This window comes from Stegostoma tigrinum, chromosome 3, assembly GCF_030684315.1.
Source record: "Stegostoma tigrinum isolate sSteTig4 chromosome 3, sSteTig4.hap1, whole genome shotgun sequence".
Taxonomy (NCBI): Eukaryota; Metazoa; Chordata; class Chondrichthyes; order Orectolobiformes; family Stegostomatidae; genus Stegostoma; species Stegostoma tigrinum.
Window position 1 is genome coordinate 10,775,870 of NC_081356.1, and position 27,931 is coordinate 10,803,800.

At 38.9% G+C, this 27,931-nt stretch overlaps 1 protein-coding gene across 3 annotated transcripts in view; it reads right to left on the bottom strand.

The window, feature by feature from the left end:
• The window catches only part of dennd4c (DENN/MADD domain containing 4C), a 134,470-nt gene that overhangs the window by 48,777 nt on the left and 57,762 nt on the right, over positions 1 to 27,931 (bottom strand). For all 3 annotated transcript variants that reach the window (XM_048525575.2, XM_048525567.2, XM_048525582.2), the window contains 10 exons: positions 27,503 to 27,755; positions 21,901 to 21,970; positions 15,535 to 15,704; positions 14,224 to 14,465; positions 7,936 to 8,002; positions 7,733 to 7,791; positions 5,470 to 5,614; positions 5,198 to 5,373; positions 4,001 to 4,101; positions 2,647 to 2,865 (listed from right to left, as the gene is read on the bottom strand). In XM_048525575.2, coding sequence (XP_048381532.1) covers positions 2,647 to 2,865; positions 4,001 to 4,101; positions 5,198 to 5,373; positions 5,470 to 5,614; positions 7,733 to 7,791; positions 7,936 to 8,002; positions 14,224 to 14,465; positions 15,535 to 15,704; positions 21,901 to 21,970; positions 27,503 to 27,755 — 1,502 coding nt within the window. The remainder of the gene's footprint in view (positions 1 to 2,646; positions 2,866 to 4,000; positions 4,102 to 5,197; positions 5,374 to 5,469; positions 5,615 to 7,732; positions 7,792 to 7,935; positions 8,003 to 14,223; positions 14,466 to 15,534; positions 15,705 to 21,900; positions 21,971 to 27,502; positions 27,756 to 27,931) is intronic.

Consider the following 27,931-nt stretch of genomic DNA (forward strand, 5'->3'; position numbering starts at 1 on the left):
AAGGAAAGACGTTAAAGCCCTGGAGAAAGAGTGCAATGGACAGGGATTCAGATATAAAGAAAGATTACAGGTATTGAGCTTATTCTCCTTGGAGCAGAGAAGATTAAGAGGTGACCTTATTGAGGTGCTCACATTATGAACAATTTTGACAGGATTAAGATACTTTGTTTCTACTAGTTGGAAACTAGGGAGCATTAATTTCAAGATTGTCAGTAAGAGGGCTAGGAGTGAGACAAGCAGAAACTTTTTACTTGGAGTATTGTTAGAATGCGGAATGCCTGCGAGAGTGGTGGAGGCAGATTCCATACGAGGGCTCAAACGAAAGCTGGGTATGTACTTGAAAGTGATAAATGTTTACAGCACTGCAGAAATAGGGAGGGAAAACAGAACTAGCTGGGTGGCTCTTTAGAGAGCTTGAGCAGACACGATGGGACATATGGGTGATGGTGTAATGTAACATTCTATAATTTCAATATTTAAGTGAAATCATTATCTTCCAAAATGTTCACGTTACACTTATCACCACATAAATGTAAGGAACAACAATATTCAATTTCATCAACAGCCAAAATGTAAAAGATCATGTAAATAGGATAGCAAATCAGTGAAAAGAACGAATGCAGGAGGGTTAATTGATAAAGTTCACAGATGATACAAAAATTGCTAAAATGGTAAACAGTGAGGAGAAGAGTATTAGATTACAGTGAGAATATATACGGGCTGATTGGTCACAAATGGAATTCAATCTGGATAAGTGAGCAAATGACTTCTGAATTTTATTTTCTTGCCGGTGTGTATTTCACAGTGAGAAAAAAAAAGTAAAATACAGCTTTAAGTGATGCACACGTGCATGACAAACAAGGCATGGGAATGCACAACAAATTGTAGAAGCCCAGAAAGCACCAAAAATCTGAGGGGCTGTGGTGTGCAAGCTCATGGGTCCCCTAAGGCAGCAGGACAGGGAGATAAAGTTGTTACGAAGGAATACGCTTTTATTAGCCGAGGCAGAGAGTTCAAAGAGCAGAGAGGTAATGCTGAAGCTTTCTCAAATCTTAGTTAGGCTACTGCTAGAGTACTGTGCACAGTTCTTGAATCCACATTACCAGGCAGATGTGAATGCACTGGAGAAGGTGCAGAGGAAATTTACTTGGATGTTGCCTGAGATGGTGTGTTTTAGTTCTGGAGTGATCGGACATAGTGAGGTTATTTTCCTTGGAATAGAAGAGGCTGAGGGTGGGAGGACCATGATCGAGATGAATGAAATTATGAGGGATACGAACAGGGTAGATGAAAATAAACTTTTCCCTTTAGTGGAATGGGAATGTAGATGCATTAAGGATCAGGAAGTTTAGAGGGTGAGAGGGGAACCTGGAACTTACAGCCTGAGAAAGGTGGCAGAGGTAAGAACTCTCACTGTATTTACAAAATATTTACATGTACACGTGCAATGCCAAGACATACAAGGCTCCAAGCCAAGTGCTGGAAAATGGGATTAGAATAGGTAGGTAGTTGTTTTTGACCAGCACAGACTTGATGAGCTGAATGGCCTTTTCTCACGGCTGTAGATCTATACAATTCTAACGAGGGAGGAAAGTGAAACACATGGACATGCTTCAAAGTGTCATCACTTAGTAAGATTATATGGATGCTTTTCTGCCATCATCATCACAACTGAACTACTAAATGGGAGCAAATGTACCCCAGCAGGGAAGCTGGAAATAAAAACAAATCTCAAAGCAGCACACCTTATTTCCTAGCAATCAGTTTAACGGGCTCTGGCAGAAATCTGTAGACAGTTCAACCATCTGTGTTTTGCTCAGAAATGCACCACTCGTGTAAAAATTTTCACTGATTTTTTTTTACACTCAGTTTGCCATCATGGTAGAGTTATGTTCCTGTCCGAAGCTGTGTTCCCTCCTCTCCCGAAGCCACCTCAAATCAAGATTAGGGTTTTGTGAATAAATCAATGCTTGATTCACGGGATGACACTTGTGAGCTGAAACAGCAGCTTTAATGAAGTACTGAATAGTGGGGGCAGTACAGAGAAACTAGGTTCAGTTGCATTTATCATAAAGATATATAACAACTGGCAAAGATCTGTACCTAAATTTATGCAAAATTTGTACCTAGGTACTTGTACCTAAAATGGCATCATTCGAGGCTGCCATTGTAAAAACTTTTCACTGTACTTTTGTACTGGAGTACATGAGACAATAAAGGATATTCTACTCTATTCTAAGACTACTGCTTGATTATCAGAAGCAAAGGATCCAAAGGATAAGTGTTTGATATCTTTAATGTCATATTTCTATTTAAATGGAAGAAAAGTACAAGTGACAGCCTCTTTCATATTAGGAATGCAACTGTCTTGTTCAAGCTCAGTAAAATAAGCAAGTTGTCAGTGGCATTCAAACCAATTGGTGCAAGCCTCCAAAAGAAATTTACTTTGTTTACTCAGGTTTACATGCCAAGCTCTTAACTGAAGAATAAAACTCATTGCAAACAAAATAATGATGAAAGACAAAGTTTAACTTTGTGATTTAGCTGGACCCAGCTTTTAACTTTTGGCACAAAAACTAAATCAAACAAACTGACTGTTGAGATATTGAAATTCAATACATTACATATGTAGGATTAAAAAAATACCTTGTAGATCATAAAGTGAATTTGCAGAAGTGGTTTTCTCAGAAGGTGCCTGGGTTATTGGTTTAAGGTATGTTCTATATCCTTTCAATAATGAGGCCATGAAACGCAAAAAGGCCTCCTGGATTTCCATTTCCAATGAAATCATCTTTTTATGCCATGAAAAATCAGCCTCTATCGGTGTCATCTCAACAGCAGACCCTTCCTGTGCTCTCCTGTGAACTATAGAAACCAACAGAACTCAAAATGTCCAGAAACTACATCAATTAAATTTATTGACAATTAAACATATCCGCATTTAACTTCACTTTGAAACTTAGTCAGCCAACCAGAGTATGAATTTAATGTTAAGGAACTAAAATGTGCTCACAAACAGATATTGCAAATAACAATTCAGGTGACTGGAATGTGTTATGGTTTCAACAATTTATTTTGGATTTTTTAAAAAGGACAGAACAGAAAATAGCAGAAGTCATGATTATTTTGTGAAGGGCAATATTGACACCATAATTGGAACCGCACATACTTTTATGGATACTATGACAGAAATATATTTTAATCTTGGAGGCTGCATAGTACTCAGAAATTTTTGAGCTTGATGATGATCCAGCAATTTAAAATTCTCACTAAGCATGGGCAAATCAATGAGAAGACAGCAGACAACCTACACATTATATGTTTTCAACTTTAAGTCAAAAGGTACATTTTCCAGTATGACAGTCTAATTTTAAGTTGCTTAACTCAAAAATGAATAGAATTCATGATGAATCTCTATTTTGTTGCCTGATTAAAACCAATGGGCAATTTAAGCACAAAAGCTGGAATCAGGATTGTCCCACCTGTCCTGGGAGTATCATAAGATGACTGAACTGGTTGATTAAAGTTAATTAGAACAGTAGCTTTGAATGACCTTGGACCAACAGGTACCCGAAAACCAAAACGCTAGTTTAAGGCTGCTCAGTGCTCTTTGATTCCTGCTGTTATATACAGATTACATGCAGCCATAAACACAATACTAAGTCTAACATTTCCATCACCTTCCTGAGAACCTAACAAAGGTATGCTTTTCTCTGCTGAGGGGATGCAACCTCAGTTTTGATATCTCCACTCAAGGACTTATACTTCTAAATTTGGAATTAATGCTCTGATACTAAAAGCTTTAACCTTTATAAAATCTATGAGTACAAAAGGGGGGTGGATTTCTGAAACTAGAACTGCAGAATTACCAAATCGGTTCCACTTTCAGAATAATAAATTCTCACTGTTAAATCCAGATTGAGAATATCAATATTGCAGCTTCTAAACAGTGATTAGGTTACAACTTCTCAAAAATGAAACTATTCCTTTGCTTTCTTACTCAGTGAAAGCTGGTTTTGCAGATTCACCAATGAGCTGAAGAGATTCTTCCCGGGCTTTTTTGGAAGCTGCTTCCAGTTTAAATTTTTTCGGTCATCAGATCTACAAAAAAAAAGCCAGAACAAAGTAATGAGCAGTCTCGGGTCAGGTAGGACACATATGAAAAGCAAGCCTTCTTCTACAGTGCTCCACCACTGTATCTTAACTCCAATCTAACTCCACCTGGATTGAGTTCATTTGTATCACCCAGACATTTTCATCTTCCCTTACCTCAGACTCATTTTAGTTAGCCTCAACTAACATTTGCAGCTTTCCAGAGACTCCCCAGCTTTCTCGCTTGTAACTTCGCCAACTGACCCTCAGACTTACACAGGCTCCCAGTCTACCAATACCTGAAATTAATATGCTTATTCTCATGTACAAAGCTCTTGATAGCCTTCCAGTCCATTTCTATAACCTTCTGCAGTTTTAACACACAGCAATCAGACAGCGTTCCTCCATGTGCATCCCTACTGAACTCCCAGCTTCTTGCAGCCCACCAACAGCCGCCATGTTTTCAATTACTTAAGCCTTGAAGTCTGAAATTCCCTCTGTTCACTTCCACGTTGCTCCTTAAAACCTACCTCTTGGACCACACTTTTGGCCACTTATCTGAATGTATATTTACTTCTTAGTGACAAGTTTTGCCTGAACCTCAATTAAGTACCTTAGGATGATTTACAACGTTATGAGTCACTAAATAACAACAAGCTGTTATTTTTTCCCAGTTTTGTTGCTCATTTTTGAGTTCAGTTCAAGGGCTACAATCAAAAGGAAAAGCCTAATGATAAACAGTTTAAACTTGAGGGACGAATCAGACATATATGAGAGTAACATTTTAAAGTAATGGGGAAGAAGTGGACTAACGAGATAACTTTTGAGATGCACAGATAGAAATGAAAGGACAAGTGGCCTCCTGTATTCTAAACTTCTCTAATAGCACATTAAGTTTAATAAAAATACACAACTAATGAATTAAAATGTTTAACTCTGGCTGATGAACAAAGAATTTCCAGGATGAAATTTCAGTGCTGACAGTAGTAATACACTTCTAATACTTCTTAGGTGAAGGGAAAAACATGAGCCCAAAAACTAGCTTACAAATTCTTAACTCATAAAAATAGCAAAGAAGCCATAGAACTACAATACAGATGCTTACAGATATATTGTATTTGTATCCAGGTCCACACATACAACATCCAGGGGTGGATCATAAAGGTCAAAATAGCGTGAATCAACACCTACAATAAATGGAATTGGGGCATTGAGGACTCCAGCGAGGGACAATGGACAAAGTGGAATATAAGGACATTGCCAGTGGAAAGGAAATATCATCTGAAAACATAACAGAAAACAAGTAAACATATTTTTACTACACATTGCTAGCTTTATACAAGTCTAAATAGCATTTAGGTGAATACAGATACTTACAGTTACAACAGCTTCAGCCACACCCGTCAACACCGCAGGTCTGAGAGAGTGCAGCAGAACTTTGTTTTCCATCAGCACAAAATACAGTAAAGTCGCACAGTTCTCAGCACCCAAGTTCATTAGCAAAGTGCTAAAGTTTGCTCCTCTAAATAGGAAAACAATGATGTTTTTAAATACTTCTACGTCAAATTTTTGGCATGTCTGTTTTAAAAATGCAGTTGCACAATACAGTTGCATATTGGGTCACAAATTGAAATAAAAATGTAAAGTATCTTGAAAAACATGATATCTTCTACAGAAGACAGTTTCCCAAATAAAGCAATTCTGTGCACTATTTCTGGTTCAGCAGGATAGCAAAAAGCTAAACAATCAAAACAATTTTTGTGAACGATTGCAATAAATGCCGTACGAAGTATAATTTTTCTGTGATCTGCACTAACATGATAATCAAACTATGAAGACCTCCATTTATGGCGTATAATAGTCCACAATGTTCCTGAAATATTCATATCTTTTGTAACAACACTTTTTTTCTTATTCCATTTCCCAAAACTGACGTATTTTTACATCCATTTATCACACACTTAAGTTACAACAGCAGAATCACTTGTGTCCACTTCTGCAATACAGATTGTATTGTTTATTGAAACACAGGTATTTTTGCAGGGCTACCATCTTCTCCATGAATTTTTAATGGAGAGATATCTCCTTGTATGTGACTAATAACAGCACTAATATATGGGCCAAGAATATATATTCTCCAAATCAGGTCAGAAACAATTTTAAAAGCAGTCGTCATTCCCAACAGCAACTTTTAAGATCAACTCTTCCATCACAGCATCTTTAAATAAGAAGTCAGTTCATATAGAATAGTTGCTGCAAAAATGGTCAAACTTGGTGGCAGCATTCAACCAATATTCCAGCCAGAGGAACAACAGGAATGTCAAAGCATACTCTCAATTCTGCCATCAGTATGATGACCCATGCTAAACAATGACCAACTCAAATGCGCTGAAGCATTTAATGGTTAAACATAAATGTCTAGTTAAAACAAAAACATGACTTGGCCCACTAACCATTTAATAAATAATATAAAAGCTAATATCTTGACACAGAATCAAAGGTCTGGCTCATCCTCCCCCTTGTTGTAATATAACACACTTGACCAATCATTGTAATTAATTTATGAAAAAAAATCAGTAGCTATCATAATGAACTGGCAATCTTTTTGCAAATGCAGACCATACAGTGCTTTAGATTCTTAACAATTGTAACATCTGCTTTGAGATTAGACAATCTGAAGCCAGGTTTATGACAGTGCGAAAACAGAGGACAAAATCATTTTAAGTTGAATGAGGCGAACGACAGAATTTCAGAATCTACAACTGCTGTTGCAAGTACTTGTGAGACAGGAGCAGTTCTAAGCAGGAATGAGGACTGGCTCAAGGGCTTTCACTCTGATATACCTTACCTTTAAAATATCAATGTTGGTACTGGGGATCCAAAGTGGAGAAAGTACTCCATCAGCATGACATCTTGCACATGGATGAATACAAAAAAATTAAACCCTTTACAAAAACCATTTAATAAAAAGTCATGCATGGCTGAGTGCGTTACTGCAATAAAAAATGAACTTCTCAGGTTTTAAGCAGAAGTAGTCAGTATCAGCAGACTCACAGTAGCAAGGAAAAAAGTATGGCCCTTAAATGGACAAAGCTTCAAATTACAATTAGAGTGACGACATGCAGAGACACAATCGAGCTTTATTCTCTGCCAACAATTCAGTCATAAATTTGACATTAAGCATGATTTGGAGGTGTGTTGGCATTCAAAAATGTTCCTTAAGTGACACATAACACTTACAGGAATTGGTCATGGTGGGGTGTGGCCATGGCAAGTGGATTAGCGGTAGTCTTGGCCATTAAAACAGCACTAAACTGGTTTACTGGGTATTGATAGCGGTTGTAACGTTTTAGTTCATACTTATTCAACAATTTTAGGTCTAGCTAATGCTACATAAAATTAATTAGATTTACGGTTTTGCAAATATGATTCCTTTGTAAAAACTGACTAAAAATTAAACTAAGTTGTGCAAATTAGTGAAGATTAAAATTTAGCCCAAGAAAATTGCATACAGGTGTGATAATGTGTGAGGCAAATAGAGAAGTGAGAAAAGCCAAAAAGCAAAACAAGGAAGTTTTCATGAGGTTAGGGGAAAGAAAAATCACATGATTACTACCATAGCTTTTCTTATTCCAGTTACCTTAAAGGCAAGGGGGTTGAAACTGGCTGAGACAGGATCAAGGCATCAAGCGCTGACAGCTACAAAACAGAAGACAAATATTCAGGACCAAGTTCCATTTAAGGATATATAATAACATTCTTACTTTTTTGTATTTTTTTTAAAAATCACGTTCAACTCTCCACAGCTAATTTTGTATTACTAGCAATGTGCATACACATTACCTGAACCAAGATTCTTGGCCTCTGGGCTGATGGGAAGGGAACATTATGCATGAAGTGGGATATATGCCTATAAACAATATAAGAACAGTCTCAAAAAATGATAAATGGCAAAACAAAAGCGATTATAATTAGTATGCATTAAACAGAAGAAGTGCAACAAACAGAAAACAATATTATCACAGCAAATGTCTCCAGGCAGTATCAATCAGTATTCTACTTGTGACCCAGTTTTGATACTGACTGTTCTGCTGTATGTGAATTTCAACTAAATTCAAAGAACTAATCAACAAAAAGAAATAAAATGGGTAGGTATTAGCTTAAGTAACAGCACAAGGCGTGGTGAATAAATACAAAAGTCAATGATTATCAGAAACTTGCCTGTAACTTTTAGGCTCAAGAAAGTGACTACTCCCAATGAATGAACAAAACACAATTGTAGGTGAACCTCTGAATACTGGCCTTACAGCTAACACGAGCACTACTTTACGCTTCTATGACATGTCCAACATGAACTGACTGAACATAGTGGCCAACAGAATAAGCCTATAAAATGAGACTCCAAGTACAAAAACAGTTATGCTGAATCTAAAACAAGGTTCTGGTTTGACTCTAATCACAGGATTGCATCCAGTTGTGGTCATTTCATTATGGGAAAGACAAAGGCTATGCAGAGGAGATTTAGTAGAATGATTCCCAGGAGATTATGGTTTTTTTTGGTGCGGGGTGGGGTGCTGCAGGGATGTGCTGTCGCATTTACGAGACTAGATTGGAAAAGTTGGATTTACCCTCCTTGGAGAGGGGAGATCTGATAAATGTATGCTGGATTGTGACAAGGAACAATATTTCCCATTAGCTGATCGTAGGACTGGGGAAAGAAGTTTTTAAAATTTAGAGTAAGAGAAACAGGAATAAATAAAGAAGACCTTTAAAATAATAACACAAGTGACAGTGACCTGGAACTCTACCCAAAAAGGTGGTAGATGTGGAAAGAAATAAATCTGGCAGGGCAATTGAAGGAAATAACCTTGCAGATGGCTGGACAAGATCAAGGGAGTGGACTGCTCTACAGACAGCCAACAAGGACTTGAAGTGTAATGCTCCCTTCTCCAGTTAAAACTGGAATAATTAGAGCCACTGCACCTCACTGTTTTTGTTACTGGCTATCATTCAAGTCCCTATTTCAAATCCTACATTAACTGATGCAATGAACACAGGAGCTATGTTGATGCCTTACACTAACCACAAAATCATTCTTTGCCCAAATTTATTCATATTCAGCACAAGTGGAGAGCTTCGCTCAAGTACAATAGAATAGTTAGCATGGGAACTGAAAAGCATTACACTGGTGCAAGAGTGGATACACTTTTGACAACAAATAAAGGCAGTTTATTCTAATTCTAGCTATACCATGCCTAACCTGACGCTGCCAAATGGGTTGCCAACATGGCAAGTCTTCTGCTTCCAAATATCTCACCTTGACTATCAAAGCATTCAAGGTTTTTCTCACGATAAAACCTTCTGCAAAATTATTATCCAATGAAGAGAACCACCTACGTAGGAGCACATATTAAAACCTAGTGCTCCCCTGCTCAGTTCCCATGTTCTAATTGAATTCATCCAAACCTGTGATCCCATTATCCTATTCCACATTAATTCCTCATCCTTTACTTTTGTCCTTGATCATCTTCATTAGTTCTAACATATCAAATTGACAAATTTGTCTTTTCTATGAATAGCTAACATCTGCTCATGCAACACTCTTTTGGTCACCCTCACAATCAATTCCTCTCACTCCTGCTCCTGCTCCGTAAATAGTGTGAAACATCATTTTCCAGCTCCTTTCAGCTCTGAACAGCCATAAAAATTAACTTGATCTTTTACCAGATATTGCCAAACCTGCTGAGCTTCTCTAGCACTTTGTCTGCTTATTTCAGATTTCCAACACTGGCAAGATTTTGTTTTAGTCTGGACATCTCATTGCTAGTCTGTTGTTTTACTGTGCTGGTGGACGTGACTAGAACAGGCTTGGAAACCTTAATGGTGCACACCTTCAGACATACGCAGATATTCACCAGATGGTTCTGAAAATAAACCATTGCCTTGTTTTTGAAAAAGGCATTCATGTTGGGAAATCTCCTCTGGACAGCTGTAGGATATGGCTATTGACACTTCTGGAAGGTCTTTCTGTTCTTCCAAGACAGTGTGGCTGCCTGAATCCAGAGATCAAACCATCTTTTGCAGCATTTTAAATGTCCATTTTATAAAACAAGTCAGTTCCACAGGATTCCATACTAATTACAGTTCAAGTTTAACAATAATGTAAAGTGTGTGTCTTCTCACAGTTGGCTACAACTGCTTGAAACCAGAATTATAAGCCTACAATCACTAATTTTTACTTTTTTAAAGTTTATTTTTGATTTAAAAGAACCTACTTGAGCTGTTAAAAAGTTACTTTGTAGACACTGAAATACGTGTTATATTATTTAGGAAAACAGCAACTGTGGTTTCATCACCTTTGTTTCATTTTATCTTTCATAATGGTTTAGTAATTATTCATTAACACTAACGGTATGGAGTCACTTATTCCTGTTACAGCCACAGTACAGCCGCAAACTTAAGTGAGAGTGCACAAAAGGCACTTTTGTTGCAGAACTCCTCAAAAGACATCTCAGTGAGAGCTGCAATTGACAATGGTTGACAATACATGTGATATTTACCATAATCAATGCTCTATGTGAACTTACTGCCCATTAATCAAGATTTGTAATTCCAACTCCTGGAAAATAACAGATTTAAAAACAGACCATGAGGCTGAATGCTTTGTTACTTAATTTATAAACCAGCTGAATCTGCACTACCAAATGCAGCATGGTTAATTATCCATGTCTTCTTGGATTCCATGATGCTCAAAGTTTACAAATATTTACAGAAGCATTCATTCAAAACCAACATTCAGATCATAACTTTGGGACATAAATGCTAGTCAAAGAGAAATCTGCAATGAAGATCAGTAAAAGTTAAAACAGCTGCTTAACTTAACGCCATAAGAAACTGGCACAGGAGTAGACCATTATGCCCCTTGCATCTGCTCTACCATTCAATAGGATCACGGCTGATCCAGCACTCCTCACATCCACTTTCCTGCCCTTTCCTAATAACATTTTATTCATCTACTGATAAGACTACATTGATCTCAGCCCCACAATTGTGTAGCAAGAGTTCCAAACGCACACAACCTGTGACAGGGGAAATTCTTCCTCATCTCAGTATTAAATTAGCAACTTTTTATTCTGAGACTGCGCCGTCCGGTTCTAGGCTCTCGAGGGGAAGCATCCACTCAGCATTTACCCTGTCAAGCCTCTGACGAATCCTCTATGTCTCAATGAGATCACCTGACTCTCCTAAATTCCAACTCCACCTGTTTAGCCTCTGCTCATAAGACAATCCCTTCACACCAGGGATCATCCTAATGAACCTTCACCGACCTGCCTCCAATGAAATATCTTTCACTAAATAAGGGTACTAAAACTGCTCACAGTACTCAATGTGGTTTCACCACCACATCCAAACTCTCTGAAATAAGTGCTAACATTCTGTTACCCTCCCTGATTATCTGCTGCATGTGTGCTAGCTGTGTTTGATGCACATGAACACTAACCCCAACACTACACCCAACCCCAAAGATTTTGTGTTGCATTTTTCTGCAGGTTTTCTCAATTTACATAATACTCCATTCTTTTGATTCCCCCCTTTGAAAATGAACGTCACATTTCCCCACATTATACTCTGGCAATTTTTTTGCCATTCATTAAATCTATTAATTTCTCACTGTAAACTGTTTGCATCCATCTCATAACTTGCCTTATCAGCTACTTTTGTGCCATTTGCAAATTTGGCTCCAGTACATTTACATTCTTCCAAGTTATTATCATAGATTATTAATAGTTGCAATCCAAGCACTGATACTTGTCGCCAATGTGAGCAAGAAACCCTTATCTTTCATTCTCTATTTCCTGCCCATTAGCCAATATACTACATCCAACACCATGGGCTATTAGCTTATGACTCGACATTTTCTAAGAGATTTGGTCAAATGCCTTCTGGGAGTCCAAACATAACACATTACTGGTTCCCCTCTATATATTCTAGTTCAGACTTCCTCAAAAAATTCTTATAGACACTATTTCCCTTTCATGAAGCCATGCTAATTCTGCTTCACTTGACTAGACTAGAATTGGCTAGATGCCCTGTAATCACTTCCTTAATAACTGTTTCCAACAACAGATGTTAAGCTAATTGCCTACAGTCACCACTTTTTTGCGTCCCTTCCTTTTTGAATAGGTGTGTCACGATGGTAGTATTCCAATCCATTGATGCTTCTCCAGACTCCAAGAATATTTGGAAAATTGCAACCAATGCAACTACTGTATCTGCAGCTACCTCTTTTAGGGATCCTAAGATGCAAGCCATCAGGTGCAGAAACCATCTGCCTTCAGCGCCATTACTTTCTCCAATACTACCTCTCCTATGATGGTAATGGTACCTAATTCCATTTCCATATTATTTAGGATAATTGAGATGTTCATAGGATTCTCCACTGTAAACAAAAATGCAAAATATCTAACTCCTCTGCTGTTTCGTTGTCCCCATAACTGCCTCGCTCAACTCATTTTCTAAAGGGCTTATGTTCACTTTGACTTCTCTCGCTCTCCCTTTTTATATATTTAAAGAAGACCATTAGTTTTTATTTTGCTCATTAGTTTGTCCTTTTAGTTCATTTTCTCTCTGCTTATTCGCACTACTTTGCTGGCATTTAAATTCATCAGAGTCTTTGGAGCCATCACTGACTTTTGCCTCCTTATTTGCTTTTCCTTTCAACTTAATACTTTCCATAACTTCCTTGGTTACCATGGTTGGTTTATCCCTCTCTATAACTCTTGACTCCTTTCTGGGACATATTTTTGCTAAGAGTCAGGAATTACCTCTTTAAATGAATGTCACTGCTTGGTTACTGTCATTCCTGCTCATCTATCTGCCAAGAGGCACAGTGCTGATGAAGGGGCCCCAATCTGAAACGTCAACTCTCCTGCTCCTCTGATGCTCCCTACCAGTGTTCACCGATTTCTAAATTGTATTGCATCTATCTGCCTAGTCCACTTCAGCTAATTACATCCTAATTTCATTATAATTCCCATGTTTATGTTCAACTCAGATGTTTCCAACCCCAATCTCCTCTCACTCTTAAAAGTGGCGAAAATATCTTCAATCCAGAACTCCAAAATCCAGAAACACCAGTTCAATGATGCAAAAACAAGATGAGCATCTGTGGCAGTGAAAGATAATAGTAACTATGACACTTTCAAGTACCGTGCAACTAACTGAGACCAGAAGGAGATATCCAAAAAGCAAAAGGAAGCTTAAAGAAAGAATTGCAACACTAAATTATTAAAGGTTCAGCAAAATTATATTTGCTAGCCTTCTGACCTTAAACTATCATATTGGCAAATAATACTGACACTTTCCAAAATTTGTACAAAGCCATTATTACAGAGCACACGTTTGTAATACAAGCTTACATTATTAAGTAGATAAATGTGGGAATAATTTCTGAATTCAAGAAAATCAGACAAATATATAAACGACTGAATGAAGATGCTAGCAAAGAACTGTGCTGAAATGTGAAATCTACCACATTTAATTCCTGTTATGGTTAAACTAAAAATGTTATTACTGTTTTATAATGCTATGTCACCATCTTAAGTCTCAGACACATATTTAAAACAAAGTTTAAAACCAGTTAAAATATTTGTGGTTAGGCAATCTCACATGAACTTTTCAACACCCAAATGTGATCAAAGCATCTCAAGACTTTGGAATCCAAAAAAGCAAAATAATCATAACATTAAGCTAATTGCGAGGGAGCAAAACAGCACCTGGAATCAAACGGGCAGCAGCTTGACTGTATAATGAAATTATTCAGCAACTTGAAATCCAAAAATATAGCCAAGGAGGAGGAGGAGCAAGTCATTCCAAACCAGCAGTCAAAACACATTCTAGAAGACATGTAAATGTGTCCCTATCAGTTGAAATAGAATTGAGCATAAGTCATTTTTATGTTATCATTAACATTCACCATCTGGGATCAGTTTGATTGGATTGTCCAAGTGTCATTCATTCACACTCAGTGGAAACTTAACTCTATAAGCATAGTTAACATATGGCTTTGACACAGTTCTTTTGGAAACACTCAGACTTCTTAAAGCAATTCACATTAGAAAATATACATACTTTTCAATGGGTAAAGGATGAGGTCCAGAGACTGAAAGCTTGTACAAAAACATCAAGAATTTGCGAAATGCCTCAAAAAATGGCCAGCGCGAGAGAAGACAGATGCATTTATTGGTGTGCACAGACTTGGTCGTGATTAACGTCTTGCCCACAGCAGTGATGAGGCCCAGTTGCATGAGCTGTTTCTCAGTTAGAAGTTCCATTGGGTAAGATTCATAAAACTGGATAGCTGCACCATATACCTATTTCATTAGACCAAAATACAAAAATATGCAAAATCAGTTTCTCAAATAAAAAGACAACAGTAAATCAGATGGATCCTTCCAATCAGGATACTCTTTAGCAGAGTTTGTCAAGAAGCAAATGACTTCAGCAATACGCCTTTCAAAATCCATGGTGAGTGTGGACTCTACAACTAATCCTTGAAACAAGTAACTTTAGATCTTGGGGATAATGGGGACTGCAGATGCTGGAGATTCCAAGATAATAAAATGTGAGGCTGGATGAACACAGCAGGCCAAGCAGCATCTCAGGAGCACTCCTGAGATGCTGCTTGGCCTGCTGTGTTCATCCAGCCTCACATTTTATTAACTTTAGATCTTGTGCATTTGCAGATGCACAAACAAGAGGGAGCAAATCTAATTGGTTAAATATTTAGTAGCCAAGCTGTTGACTTCTACTCTTCAGGAGAATAGCTTAGGTCTTCCTTAACAGTGCTGGCCATTCTCCTGCATCGTCTAAAACCTGCATGCCTTTTATGGCCCTGTTTTCTTGGAATGGTCATAAATAGCATAATGACATTGTATTGCAGAGAATTACTCTAAAAATCAACCCGAAAGTAGAATAACTTTTACACAAGAACTGGTATTGTTTTGTGTCAGGTGCAAGTCAATTTAAAATGCAAGCATTTACTAACCGCTTTCTCAAACTTTAGGATACTCAAAACCCATCACACGGTCATATGAAACTCTTTATGAAATGATGGCGCTCCCTTTATGTTGGAAAATAACAGTAAATTCAGAAATTCTGATTTCACAAACAATAATGAAATAAATATCAATTAAGTGACTTACTGATGTTGGTCAAGGGAAAATTTAAGACAATTCTGGTGCTCTTCTTCAAATAAGATGTGGTGTGTAATATCCACACAGGAGGGCAGATGGTTTTAAGTTTTAATCCACCACCTCATGAAAGCCTATTTCAGTACATTTTTTTAAAAAATGACATTGTTTCGTGTCAAAGTATTTATTTGCCTACGTTTACTATTTATGGACAAAAGATAGACGACAAGCTTCTTTCTTCTAAGCTTACCTTCTCTGCTGATGAGGCGGTCAACACAAAGGTAGAGAAAACTGGCAGTGGATACTTAGTTTGGGGAGCCCAGCATTCAATTGTAGCTCCCATGGGAAGGCAGAAGAGGGGAACTGATTCAGACAGTGGAAATAATTCATAATCATCTTCAGGATATCGGCATATTAATCCTGAGGAGGAAAGAAGTCAGAGTGGAATGCACCTTGTTTAAAATTGCACCTTCAGGTAAAACACAAAGAACAAAGAAAATTACAGCACATGAACAGGCCCTTAGACCCTCCAAGCCTGCGTCGATCCAGATCCTCTGTCTAAACCTGTCGCCTATTTTCCAAAGATCTGTATCCCTCTGCTCCCTGCCCATCCATGTATCTGTCTAAATACATCTATGACGCTATTGTGCCCACCTCTACCACTTCCATTGGCAACATGTTCCAGGCACCCAACATCCTGTGCGTAAGAAACTTTCCATGCATATCTCCCTTAAACTTTTCCCTTCTCACCTTGAAATCGTGACCCCCTAGTAATTGAATCCCCCACTCCGGTAAAAAAAGCTTCTTGCTATTCACCCTGTCTATACTGCTCTCGATTTTTTAGACCTCAATCAGATCTCCCCTCTATCTCCGTCTTTCTAATGTAAATAATCCTAAAATACTTAACCTCCCTTCACAGCTAGTGCCCTCCGTACCAGGCAACATCCAAGTGAGCCTCGTCTGCACCCTCTCCAAAGCATCCGCATCCTTTTGGTAATGTGGCGACCAGAACTATACACACTATACACAAAAGTCCTATACAACTGTAACATGATCTGCCAACTCTTGTACTCAATACCCTGTCCGATGAATGTAAGCACGTTGTATGCCTTCTTGACTACTCTATCCACCTGCATTTCCACCTTCAGGGTACAATGGACCTGAACACCCAGATCTCTTCACGCATCAATTTTACCCAGGGCTTTTCCATTTACTGTATAGTTCGCTCTTGAATTGGATCTTCCAAAATGCATCACTTTGCATTCGCATGGATTGAATTCCATCTGCCATTTCTCTGCCCAACTCTCCAATCTACCTATATTCTGCTGCATTCTCCGTCAGTCCCCTTCACTCTCTACTATTCTACCAACCTTAGTGCCATCTGCAAACGTGCTGATCAGACCATACGCACCTTCCTCCAGATCATTTATGTATATCACAAACAGTGGTCCCAACACGGATCCTGTGGAACACCACTGGTCACAGTTCTCCATTTTGAGAAACTCCCTTCCACTACAACTCTCTGTCTCTTGTTGCCCAGCCAGTTCTCTATCCATCTAGCTACTACACCCTGGACCCCATGCGACTTCACTTTCTCCATCAGCCTACCATGGAGAACCTTATCAAACGTTTTACTGAAGTCCATGTATATGATATCTACAGCCTTTCCCTCATCTATCAACTTTGTCACTTCCTCGAAGAATTCTATCAAGTTAGTAAGACATGACCTTCCCTGCACAAAACCATGCTGCCTATCACAAATAAACCCATTTTCTTCCAAATGTAAATAGATCCTATCCCTCACTATCTTCTCCAGCAACTTCCCCACCACTGACGTCAGGCTCCCCGGTCTACAATTTCTTGTATTATCCTTGCTACCCTTCTTAAACAAGGGGACAACATTAGCAATTCTCCAGTCCTCCGGGATCTCACCCGTGCTCAAGAATGCTGCAAAGATATCTGTTAAGGCCCCGGCTATTTCCTCTCTCACATCCTTCTCTAACCTGGGACAGATCCCATTTGGACCTGGAGACTTGTCCATCCTAATGCCTTTTAGAACACCTGACACTTCCCCCCCCCACCTCCTTATGCCGACTTGACCGAAAGTAATCAAACATCTATCCCTGACCACAACATCCGTCATGTCCTCACCTCAGTAAATACAGAAGCAAAGTACTCATTAAGAATCTCACTCATTTTCTCAGACTCCTCGCATAACTTCCCTTCTTTGTCCTTGAGTGGGTCAACCTTTTCTCTAGTTACCCTCTTGCTCCAAATGTATGAATAAAAGGCTTGGGATTTTCCTTAACCCTGTTTGCTAAAGATATTTCATAACCCCTTTTAGCCCACTTAATTCCTTGTTTCAGACTGGTCCTACTTTCCTGATATTCTTCCCAAGCTTCCTGTTTTCAGTCGCCAAGATCTTATATATGCTTGCTTTTTCATCTTTGCTAGTCTCACGATTTCACCTGTCATCCATGGTTCCCTAATCTTGCCCTTTCTATCCCTCAATTTCACAGGGATATGTATGTCCTGCACGCTAATCAACCTCTCTTTAAAAGCCTCCCACGTATCAAATGTGGATTTACCCTCAAACAGCTGCTCCCAATCCACATTCCCCAGCTCCTGCCAAACCTTTCTATAGTTGGCCTTGCCCCAGTTCAGCACTCTTCCTTTCGGACTACTCTAGTCTTTGCCCATCAGTATTCTAAAACTTACAGAATTGTGGTCACTACTGCCAAAGTAATACCCTACTGAAACCTCAACTACCTGGGTGAGCTCATGCCCCAACACCAGGTCCAGTACGGCCCCTAACGGAGTTGGGCTATTTACATACTGCTCTAGAAAACCCTCTTGGGGGGCTCCTTACAAAATTGTGCTCCATCTAAACCCCTAACACTAAGTGAATCCCACTCAGTTAAAATCTCCCATCACCACCACCCTGTTTCTATAACGTGTCTATATATTTGTACCCCTCCCACGCTCGCTGTTGGGAAGCCTGCTGTACAGCCCCAATATTGTCACCACACACTTCCTATTTCTGAGCTCTGCCCATATTGCCTCACTACTCCAGTCCTCTATAGTGCCCTCCTTCAGCACAGCTGTGATATCCTCTTTGACCAGAAATGCAACTCCCTCCACGCCTTTCATCTCCCAATCCCGCGTGAAGCATCTGTATCCTGGGTACAGTTCAGTTTTAAAAGCGGTCATCACGTTTACCTTGCCAACTAGCCGGGTTGAGTATTGTACATATTGTGCAGATTTATTAAATCCCAAATAGCTAAGCAAAGTTTCAATAAGTGCTACCGCATCGCTAGTCACAAAGCATTGCTTTTTGGGAGAAAGAGATGTTTGACATCATGTGCTGTTTATTTCCATTTTTCAGCCTTATATAGTGTGGCTACTAAAATATTCTTGCCAAGATCATTCTGAGATTTAATGCACGTAATCATTTCTGCACAATGCTACCAGCTCCAAATTGCAAAAAATTCATTCGCAAAAGAAGGCAGAGTCTGAAAGTTGCAGATGAGACAAAAATTAGTCAGATTGTTGACAGTGAAGAGGCTGGTTGTTGACTGCACGATGATATCAATTGTTTGGTTCAGTGGCCGGAAAAGTGTTAAATCACATTTCTCTGGATTGAATTCTAAGTTATACATTTGGGGAGGACAAACAAAGCAAGGCAATATATTATAAATAGGAGGGAATTGAGGAAAATAAAGGCAATCAGAGCCCTTGGTATGCATATCCACAGGTCCCTTGAAGGAGGGCAGGATAGGTGGGCAAGGTGGTAAAGGTGGCACGTGGGATGCTCTCTTTCATTATGCAAGGTACTGCATACAAAAACAGAGATGTACTGCTAGGGCTGTACAAGACAATGTTAGACCACAGCTGGAGTTTGGTTGTATAGTAATGGTCACCATATTTCAGGAGGGACAGAACTGCTTTACAGCGAGCTCAGTGGCAATTTACAAGCCATCGCATGATTCTTGTAAAGGGCTGCTATCAACCAAGTTTGCAAAGGCTAGCGTTGTTGTCCTTAACACAAAGACGACTGAAGGGTGACTTCATTGGGACGAACAAAGTAATGACGGGTTTGGATACAGCATAAAGGCGAGACCTGTTCCCCCAAAAGATGATTACAGGGCCACAAAAAATTAAAAGGTGACTGGTAGGAGGATTACGTGAGCTGGGAGGAACAAGCTTACACACCCACAGGGTGGTAGGGATTCAGAATTCACAGCCCAGATTGCCAGTGAGGCAAAAAACTCTCAAATCATTTGAAAAGAATCTGGATTTGCACAACAGGTGTTGTTATCTCCAGGACAACAGAACATATGCTGGAAAGTGAGATTCAAATGGGCAGCTCAATTATTCAGTCAGAACAGACACAAAGAGGCTGACTGACACCTAACTGCTACCCAATTACAGGAAGAAACAAATGTCATTCTGAAAAACCTATAACACCACTGCATTGTTTTGGACCACGGCAGACTGATGTGCACTAACTATAAAGAGAAACAGGAAAAAGAAAGCGGCTCAACAAAAGGGTATTTCTGAGCTTAGGGTGTATCTTGATCACTGACTTGCATCCAATAGGGAATCTCATGACCAGTAAATCCAAACAATATTTCTGAAACTTTTTACTCAGAACACACAGGAAAAGAACTAGTTTCCAGTATAGTCAAAGAAATGACTAATAACATGCATGACACTGTCATCGATAAAGATCTTTTGGCAGAATTATCAGGGATCAGGGTTGTTGGAGGGGAGGGGTGAAGATAGATGGAAAAAAGGCAAAAATAACCTTTCATAATCAAGCTTAAATCGGGAAATAGAAATCTACTTTTGTCAGAGACACTAAAATCTAAATTGTAAATAAACAGAAACCATCAACTTAGATAGGAGTACATCTTCAACACGTCACTGATCGCTTTGTTTTTAAACATTTCTTCAGGTGACTAGGCCCGATCCTTACTGCCCTTGACTACCGAGGTCCATGGAGGGATAGTATCATGCTTGGAACGAGGGACAGGTGGATCTCACTCTGAGATCCTCGATTGGGGTTGTTAACCTGGGCCAGTCAGGGAACCCTGGCAGACAGACACAAACAGGAGATTCGGAGTATCCTCTTTCCTAGGGACTGGCTCTGAGCTGGCTAGTCAGCCCATGTACTGAGCCCACATAAATAAATAAAGGGGGACTTGGTGACAGGATGTGACCCTCTGTGCAGTTATTCCAGGTAAGTACCCCCACACAGTGGTGTTAGAAAAAGGAAGTTGCGGAAATTTGATTTTGGAAAAAAAATTAATACTGTCACATTACTAGTCTGAAGTAGTACAGGCTGAAAAAAAAGGTACAGTATATTTGAATTAATGTGAAATATTAAATTAATCAAAAAAACTTAACCCAATGGATGAGAGAGAAATTAGAGTACGAAAAATAGCTAGCTCGACAGCAGCCATTAAACAGGGTGGGGGCCAAAGTGGTAATGAGTGGCACAGCAGTCTCAAGGGGTTGAGCATTCCACTCCTGCTCTGAATTCCTGTGTACATATATACCTCTGCTCAGAGAGCTATTCGCCTCCAACTTTACAGTGAAATGGAATTCCTTCAAGATGGTGGCAGCTATGTCTCCACTCGTCACCAGTTTCTTTTCTGTTCCTTTATTTTTTTCCGCTCTTTGCAGCACTTTTTCTCCCCCCACCCCACCAACTTATGCTACTCCACCCTACCTTGAGAATGGAGGTGACGGGAAATGAGGCAACAGGAAGGAAGGCGAGTGGCAGCGGAGCTGACCGGGTCCCAGACTGGCAGCGGAGTGAGAGTCCTGAACAGAGGCCAGTGCGTGGAAGTAGCGTAGCCTCATGTTCTCAAGTACAGCGGGTATGAAATCATGTTGGAAAAGAACTACGAGGACTGTAACTGGAGTACTTTATATCAACAATTTTGATTCTCATTCTAGACTTTTAAACTTTGCATTCCCTTGCTAACCTTTCTTTCACTGTTTCAATTATGTAACAAAAACCTAAAGTATCTATATCTAGGTACCCTGTATCTAAGATGGCACTAAGAGGCGACATTACTAATTTTTCACTGCACTCATTCGATTGCACTTATAAAGGCTATTCTATTCTACAAGAACACTTATTCTGTTACCAGGCAAATTTTGCCTGGAAAGATCAATTAGGTACATGGCTCACTTGAGGTCATTTACAAGCAGTTCAGTATTTGTCATGACTCTTGTACACTTAGAAATTCTTGTAACGGAGAAGTATCTTGAACTTCACTGAAAAATGCACAATCTGGGGAAAATTTAAGATGTGGCAAGAGCACAAATCAACCAGGCAAATCATACAAAGAGAAAATTCTTGCATCTAAACAAAAAGGGAGGCATAAAGATTTAATAAAAGTTATCAGCTGGGACTTTGGCTCTACAACTTGGACTAGTAGCTCTAATACTAGGCTTTCACCAAAATAAAAAAGTAAATCAGTCGTCAAAAATATGTTGAAAACGTTACTTTTCCTTTCTTGATCACTCACTAGCAATTTAGAAGTGTGTAAAATTGGCATAAATCTTTTAAAGCTTTTTAAAAAGTATTAAGCAAGTTACATACCAGCTTTATATGCAATTGAATTCGATGCAGGAACAGACTTCTTGTAACAAATATACACACTGGAACCCCACTGAAATAGGAACAAGTAATTATCAATTCAGAGCTTCACCTTCTTTTCTTAAAAAGTTACATACTCAAAATGACTTAATCCATAAACCAAAACAAACGTGTTTCACAATGGTTGATCTCTTCTGGAGCACAGTTTCTAGTCAGGGGAACTGTCAGTTAATCAAATAAAACCCCTCAATGACAGAAAATCAAAAAAGTATAATATGAAATGAGGCAGCAACTTCGAGAGGCATGGTGGCAAATCCTAGCCATCGTGTATGCTCGGTTTCTTGACATGATTGACCACTACCTCTACACAAACATTCCAGGTTGGCCACTCTAGCTAGTTTCAAACCAAGGCAACTGGATCGAGCAAAATTCCACAGCATTAGCAGATCATAAAACCATAACACACAAACTGAAATATTGTTGTATACTGTACAACGTCACTGGGTTCTCCAAACTGTCTGGCAAGAGAAAATATCAACCCAGGTAAGAAAGAATATACTGGAGATCTGTTAACATGCGTAAGAAAAAAGGCAAATGGTCGAAGTCTTTTCTTGCAACTGAGAAATCACAAAACAAGCCCTGCGCTAGGCATGGAAACCAAGGCACAACTATTTCTGTATGCGTGTGTACGCACTGATGCAAAGAGGATGGAATACACCAGAGAAACCTAGACTGGTTGAACAATTTCTCCCACACTTCAGATTTCTTTCCTTTCTCCTTATGTTCTTTTCTTTTCTTCTCTTTACAATTTTCAACATTTGCATGCTTTTTCTTTACCTCCAAAAACTAATTTGCAACTCTTTATGGGGCAATGATGGCCTGGCAGTATTATCACTAGACCTTTAATCCAGAAACTCAGCTCATGTTCTGGGGACACGGGTTCAAATCCTATCATGGCAGATGGTGGAATTTGAATGTGGAATTTAGGATCTATTGATAAGCATCAAACCATGTCATTTCTTGGAAAAACCCATCTGATTCATTGATGTCCCTTAGGGAACACTTTGCTCCTGTACTCGTAATTTATAGAATCTCTACAGTATGGAAGCAGGCCATTCAACCCTCTGCATCCCACCCAGATCCACCTCCCTCCTCTATTTGTGTAACCCTGCATTTACCATGTCAAATCCACCTAGCCTGTACATCTCTGGACACCATGAGTGATTTTGCATAGCCAATCCATCTAACCTGCGCATCTTTGAACTATGGAAGGAAACCAGAGCACCCAGAGGTTACCTGGACGAGAATGTGCAAACTCTACACAGATAGTCGCCCAAGGGTGGAAGTGAACCTGGGTCCCTGGTGCTGTGAGGCAGTCGTGCTAACCATGGTGCCACCCACAGTGAACTGTATTTCCAAAACATGTTTGTAAGTTAACTAGGAAATATGGTAAATCAACTTGCATACAAACTGCTCCACAAACAAGAAAACCAGTCACAAAATAAACTACTTCACTGAAACAAAAACAGAAATTGCTTGAGAAACTCAGGAGTTCTAGTAGCTTCTGTGGAGAGAAAGTAGAGTTAACATTTCCAGTCCAGTGACCCTTCAATTCACTTACATTAAAAGAAAATTATTGGTCAGAATCTGGAGAACACACCTGCTCCTCTTCAAATGATACCATAGAACATTTGACATCTATCAGAGCTTCAATTTCATGGGAGAGACTTGGCAGCAAAACTAATAAGGCTCACTGTTACTGGAGGAAGGAAATTGGACAAGAACTTCAAAAATCCACGCATGGTGTAGTTCAAGGGATACATTAGGGTTACTGCTGGATATGCCTTGTTCCTCTATATTTTCCTACACTGGCATCAACCAAGAACATCGGCATTAAACCAAAAAAAAATGAACAGGATGTAGTACATATCCATTAGACAAGTGTCATATCGCAAGTTTTTATCATAGTGCTCAAATAACGCAAGACGACTGACATCATCCAGGATAAAGGAAATTGATTAGCGTCCTGCACACCATATTATGCATTCACTTTATCCACTGTTAGGCAGAATAGTCACACTGAGTAATGAATACAAGATATATTCACCAAGGCTTCTCTGATATCAGCAAACAAGCCTGCAAATTACCACCTAGAAAGAGGAGGGAAAGTAGTGCTTTTTTTGAACTCATCACAATCATCTATCGACCAAGGTCACCTGGACAAAATCCCTGAACCCACAAGATGGTTTCTCTCCTAAGGATGAGAATGTCATTCAAAGTTGCGACAAGCATTCTTAATACTTCAACTGAGAATCCACAGAGGCGGCTGATAGCCTTGAGGCTATCTCCGTAGCCTCTCATAGAATCTATGGGTGAACCTCCATCAACAGGATGACTAGTACAATCAAACAACTGTAGGATATCAAAGTCTATAGCTCTCATGGTATTTCAGCCTTGATCTTCAAAGGCAGTGGGCTGTTACTCTTGTCGAGACTCCATGCATTCTTCATGCGCGACATGAACACAACACTGTCCAGTTGGTTATACTTCTGGTGCTTTGAGATGGATGTGTGAAGGTACTTCAAAGTTAGCGGTTTACGGAAAATATTGGTACTATGACAGAAGCCAAAAACAAAAACAGGAGTATGTTTAAACAGATAACCTGTTTATTTGGATTTGATTACACTATTCCTTATCTGTCAGTTTGCATTATATTCAAAATCAGTGTACATACAATCTAGTTTGAAGTGGCAATTCATCCTTATTCCATTTTACATTATTTAGCACAAAAAGGAATTTGGAAACTTATTATTTCTCAGTCCGTGCCAAATTCTGTCGGCAACATTTGGGAAATTCTCGTAACTGTAGTGTGCCAAATTATTTTTGGCTCTGAAAGAGAATTATCTAGTGTCAAGCCTTGAATGTCAATAAATGGATCATCACAAGACTCATAACAGCAAGCAGCTGCTTTATGAACAGTTCCTCAGGACAATTACCGTTATGTTTATGCTCATTAACCCAAGATTTACTTTTTCTTTGGCTGGGGGCAAGAGTAGAAGAGGTAAGAGGGGAAAAAAAATCTTTACCTTAGCTCATTACTAAACAAAAAAAAACAAAGCTGAAACAAGATTGGGTCTTTAATCAAAGAAATTCTTAAGATTAAACCTGCAGCAGGCATATGATGGACAATAATATTCAATAGTTTCCTCTGGATACCTCCTGGTTATAACCTTGGCGCTCTAAACTTCACAATTTGTTTTTAAGTGAAATATGTGTAAGGCATTCAAAATAGATGTGTTTCCAAAAACGTCAAAGATTACAAGGGACATTTTATCTTCTTTGTACGTGGTTTAAACTCTCTCACATTTATAATTTCACCTTTTAAGGGAGTGCTTCACATTGCATTATTGACAACAGTTCAATCAAGACTCAACATTTTTAACATAACAGCTGCAGGAGAACCATTCTGCCAATATTTCCCTTCAACACAGCAAGACATTCTTATTTGTAACTTTCCTGAACTGCTATAGTATTTCACATAATGCACAAACTTTAATGAACTGGTGAAAATTTTTTTTGGAAGATCAAAGTCTGAAAGAATAAAAAATGTTGGAAACGCTTAGCTGGTTCAGCAGAATCTGTGGAGAGAGAAACTGCTAACATTTCAGGTCAATGACTATAACTCTCCACAATTGTTGTCAGACCCATTATTTCCAAAATTTTACTTTTAATACAGGAACAGGCAGCAGTTTTGTTTAAGTTAGGTGGGCAGTATTATGAAAAATTACTTTCTCAAGATCAGTTAAGAACAAATTCAATTAAGTATTTCCTTTCCGAAGCAGGATCTAGGCCCGAAACATCAGTATTTCACCTCCTCTGATGCTGCTTGGCCGGCTGTGTTCATCCAGCTTCAGACCTTGTAATCACAGATTCTCCAGCATTGGCGGTTCCTACTATCTCTGTAACCAATTTATTATCTATGTATTTTTTCAGTAAAGCTTGAAGCCAAATTTTTAAAAAAAACTTGTGTATTTCCACAACATAATACACATGTTTCAGCATCTATACTAATTGGCTCCAATAGCTAACATTTTCATTGCTCACAACTACAAAACAGTAACGTAGTTCCAGTTGAAAACATGCTCCCCCCGACCCTCTCCACAATCAGTTCTGCAATGCTACTTTACTTTAGGCAATTTAAGCAGGCAATAACACAAGATGTTCAATGTCAGCCTGTACAGGGACTCATTTAATCTACTTAGCAGAAGGACAGGAGAGTTTTCAAACAAATCCACACCAAAAATACTTGAAAATGCTATGAAAAAAGTAGAACTTGGGCAACATGTTGCAAAATTCACTGTAGCTTAGGCACAAACTGATGGAAATGTGTTAGCAGCAGGCATGTGAGGGCCCATGCATGAATTGTTATGGTACATATTAATTTGGTTTAGTGCTCAGCAGTTAGTCACGAGGTCTTTTTCATCATCTCGAATGAAATGATGAAAGTTACCCTAAAGCACTCACCGACTGAGCGCTCACCTCAAGCCCCTACCACCCCAACTCCCTCACATTCCATCTTTCAGTGGCTGTGAAAGTGGTTTCAGGACCTTTAAAGCTGAAATATGGCAGTCATTGTCATGAAAAGCAAGGTACCTTCAACATTAATCCACTTGGCTGCTGGCTGCATGTGTTTCTAGACTGCCTTGGTTGAGAATGCTCCTGGCTGCAAGTTCACATGGAAAACTCCTCTAAAGGAGGAGGTGTACTTTATTGTCCAGGAAATAGGGTTCCATATCCTGACTGGTGGATCTGGATCATATCATCCCAGCTTAGAGTGCAATTCATGGCCTAATTCAAACAATTTTTTTCTCCCAAGTTTAGACATACCAACTACATTAAAAATAGCGACAAGACTTGAAAACCTGATGCATTTTTACATTTGTACTCGGGGAGGACGAGGACTTATTTGAGAGAGAGGCCTTTATTTCATACCTCAATAATCAGAGACAACCTAACAGCTCAATGAATTGAACAGGATGTTTCTTTTGAAAAAGGGTGAACTTATTGTTTGTCAATGAAGTGAACCACTATAATGGAAAATTGGTTTAGAATGGACACAATGTTGGAAAATGAAATAGCTCCATTAATTAGAAAATCACGTCATCCTTACAAAATGTGGACGCTGGAAGCCAGATGCTCATATTACATAAAAGGTCATTATCAGAGCATATCTGCAATTTAACAAATTGCACTCTTGACTCAGGTATTTATGTAGAAGAATTCAGCAAAGTTATAGTTCTGTTAAGATTACTGCCTGTGCCTTTTAAAATACCAACGTTAACATTATTTCAAAGCACCTTGTACATGACAAACTTGAGAAATTTTAGCTTGTGCCCACAATCTCATCCTAGGCTTAAAGTCTGACAGTTTAAGTATTTTTCCTTACACGTTGAAAATAAGTTGTATTGCTAAAGGTACTTTCCAAGAAAGTATCATTTGTGGATTGCTGCAGTTAATTTGCAAGGCATATTGCTATGCAGTAAATATTCTAGCACCTTCCTGTTACATTTACCATAATACAGAAATCTGCAACAATTATCCTTACCATGCCACAGTTCAAGTTCTTATCCACTTTGCAAAAAGTGTGAGGTGGAGTTTCTCCTTTACTGGTAACAATAACGCAGATATCAGTCACAGCCAAAGAATTCTGCGGTCTGTTCAACGGAGCTCTCCGATGTGTAATGAAGATTCGCTGAGATGTGGTTGAACTGTTGTTAACATTAGCACAACGGCCAAAGGGAGTTGCATGTAAAATTTCACATCCTGGAATAAGACGTTCCTTCCCTTCATATAAAACCCTTGAATGAGAAAACAAATCTTTGTTCATAGTTATTCTGGTATTGTCATTTGATAATCAAAGCAGAATATTGAGAAAATCACAATGATTTTCCACTTTTTTTATCTTGTGAGCACTTAATTTCGATCGCATTTGAATCGAACAACTGGAAAACAATTAGCATTACGCATTATTCCT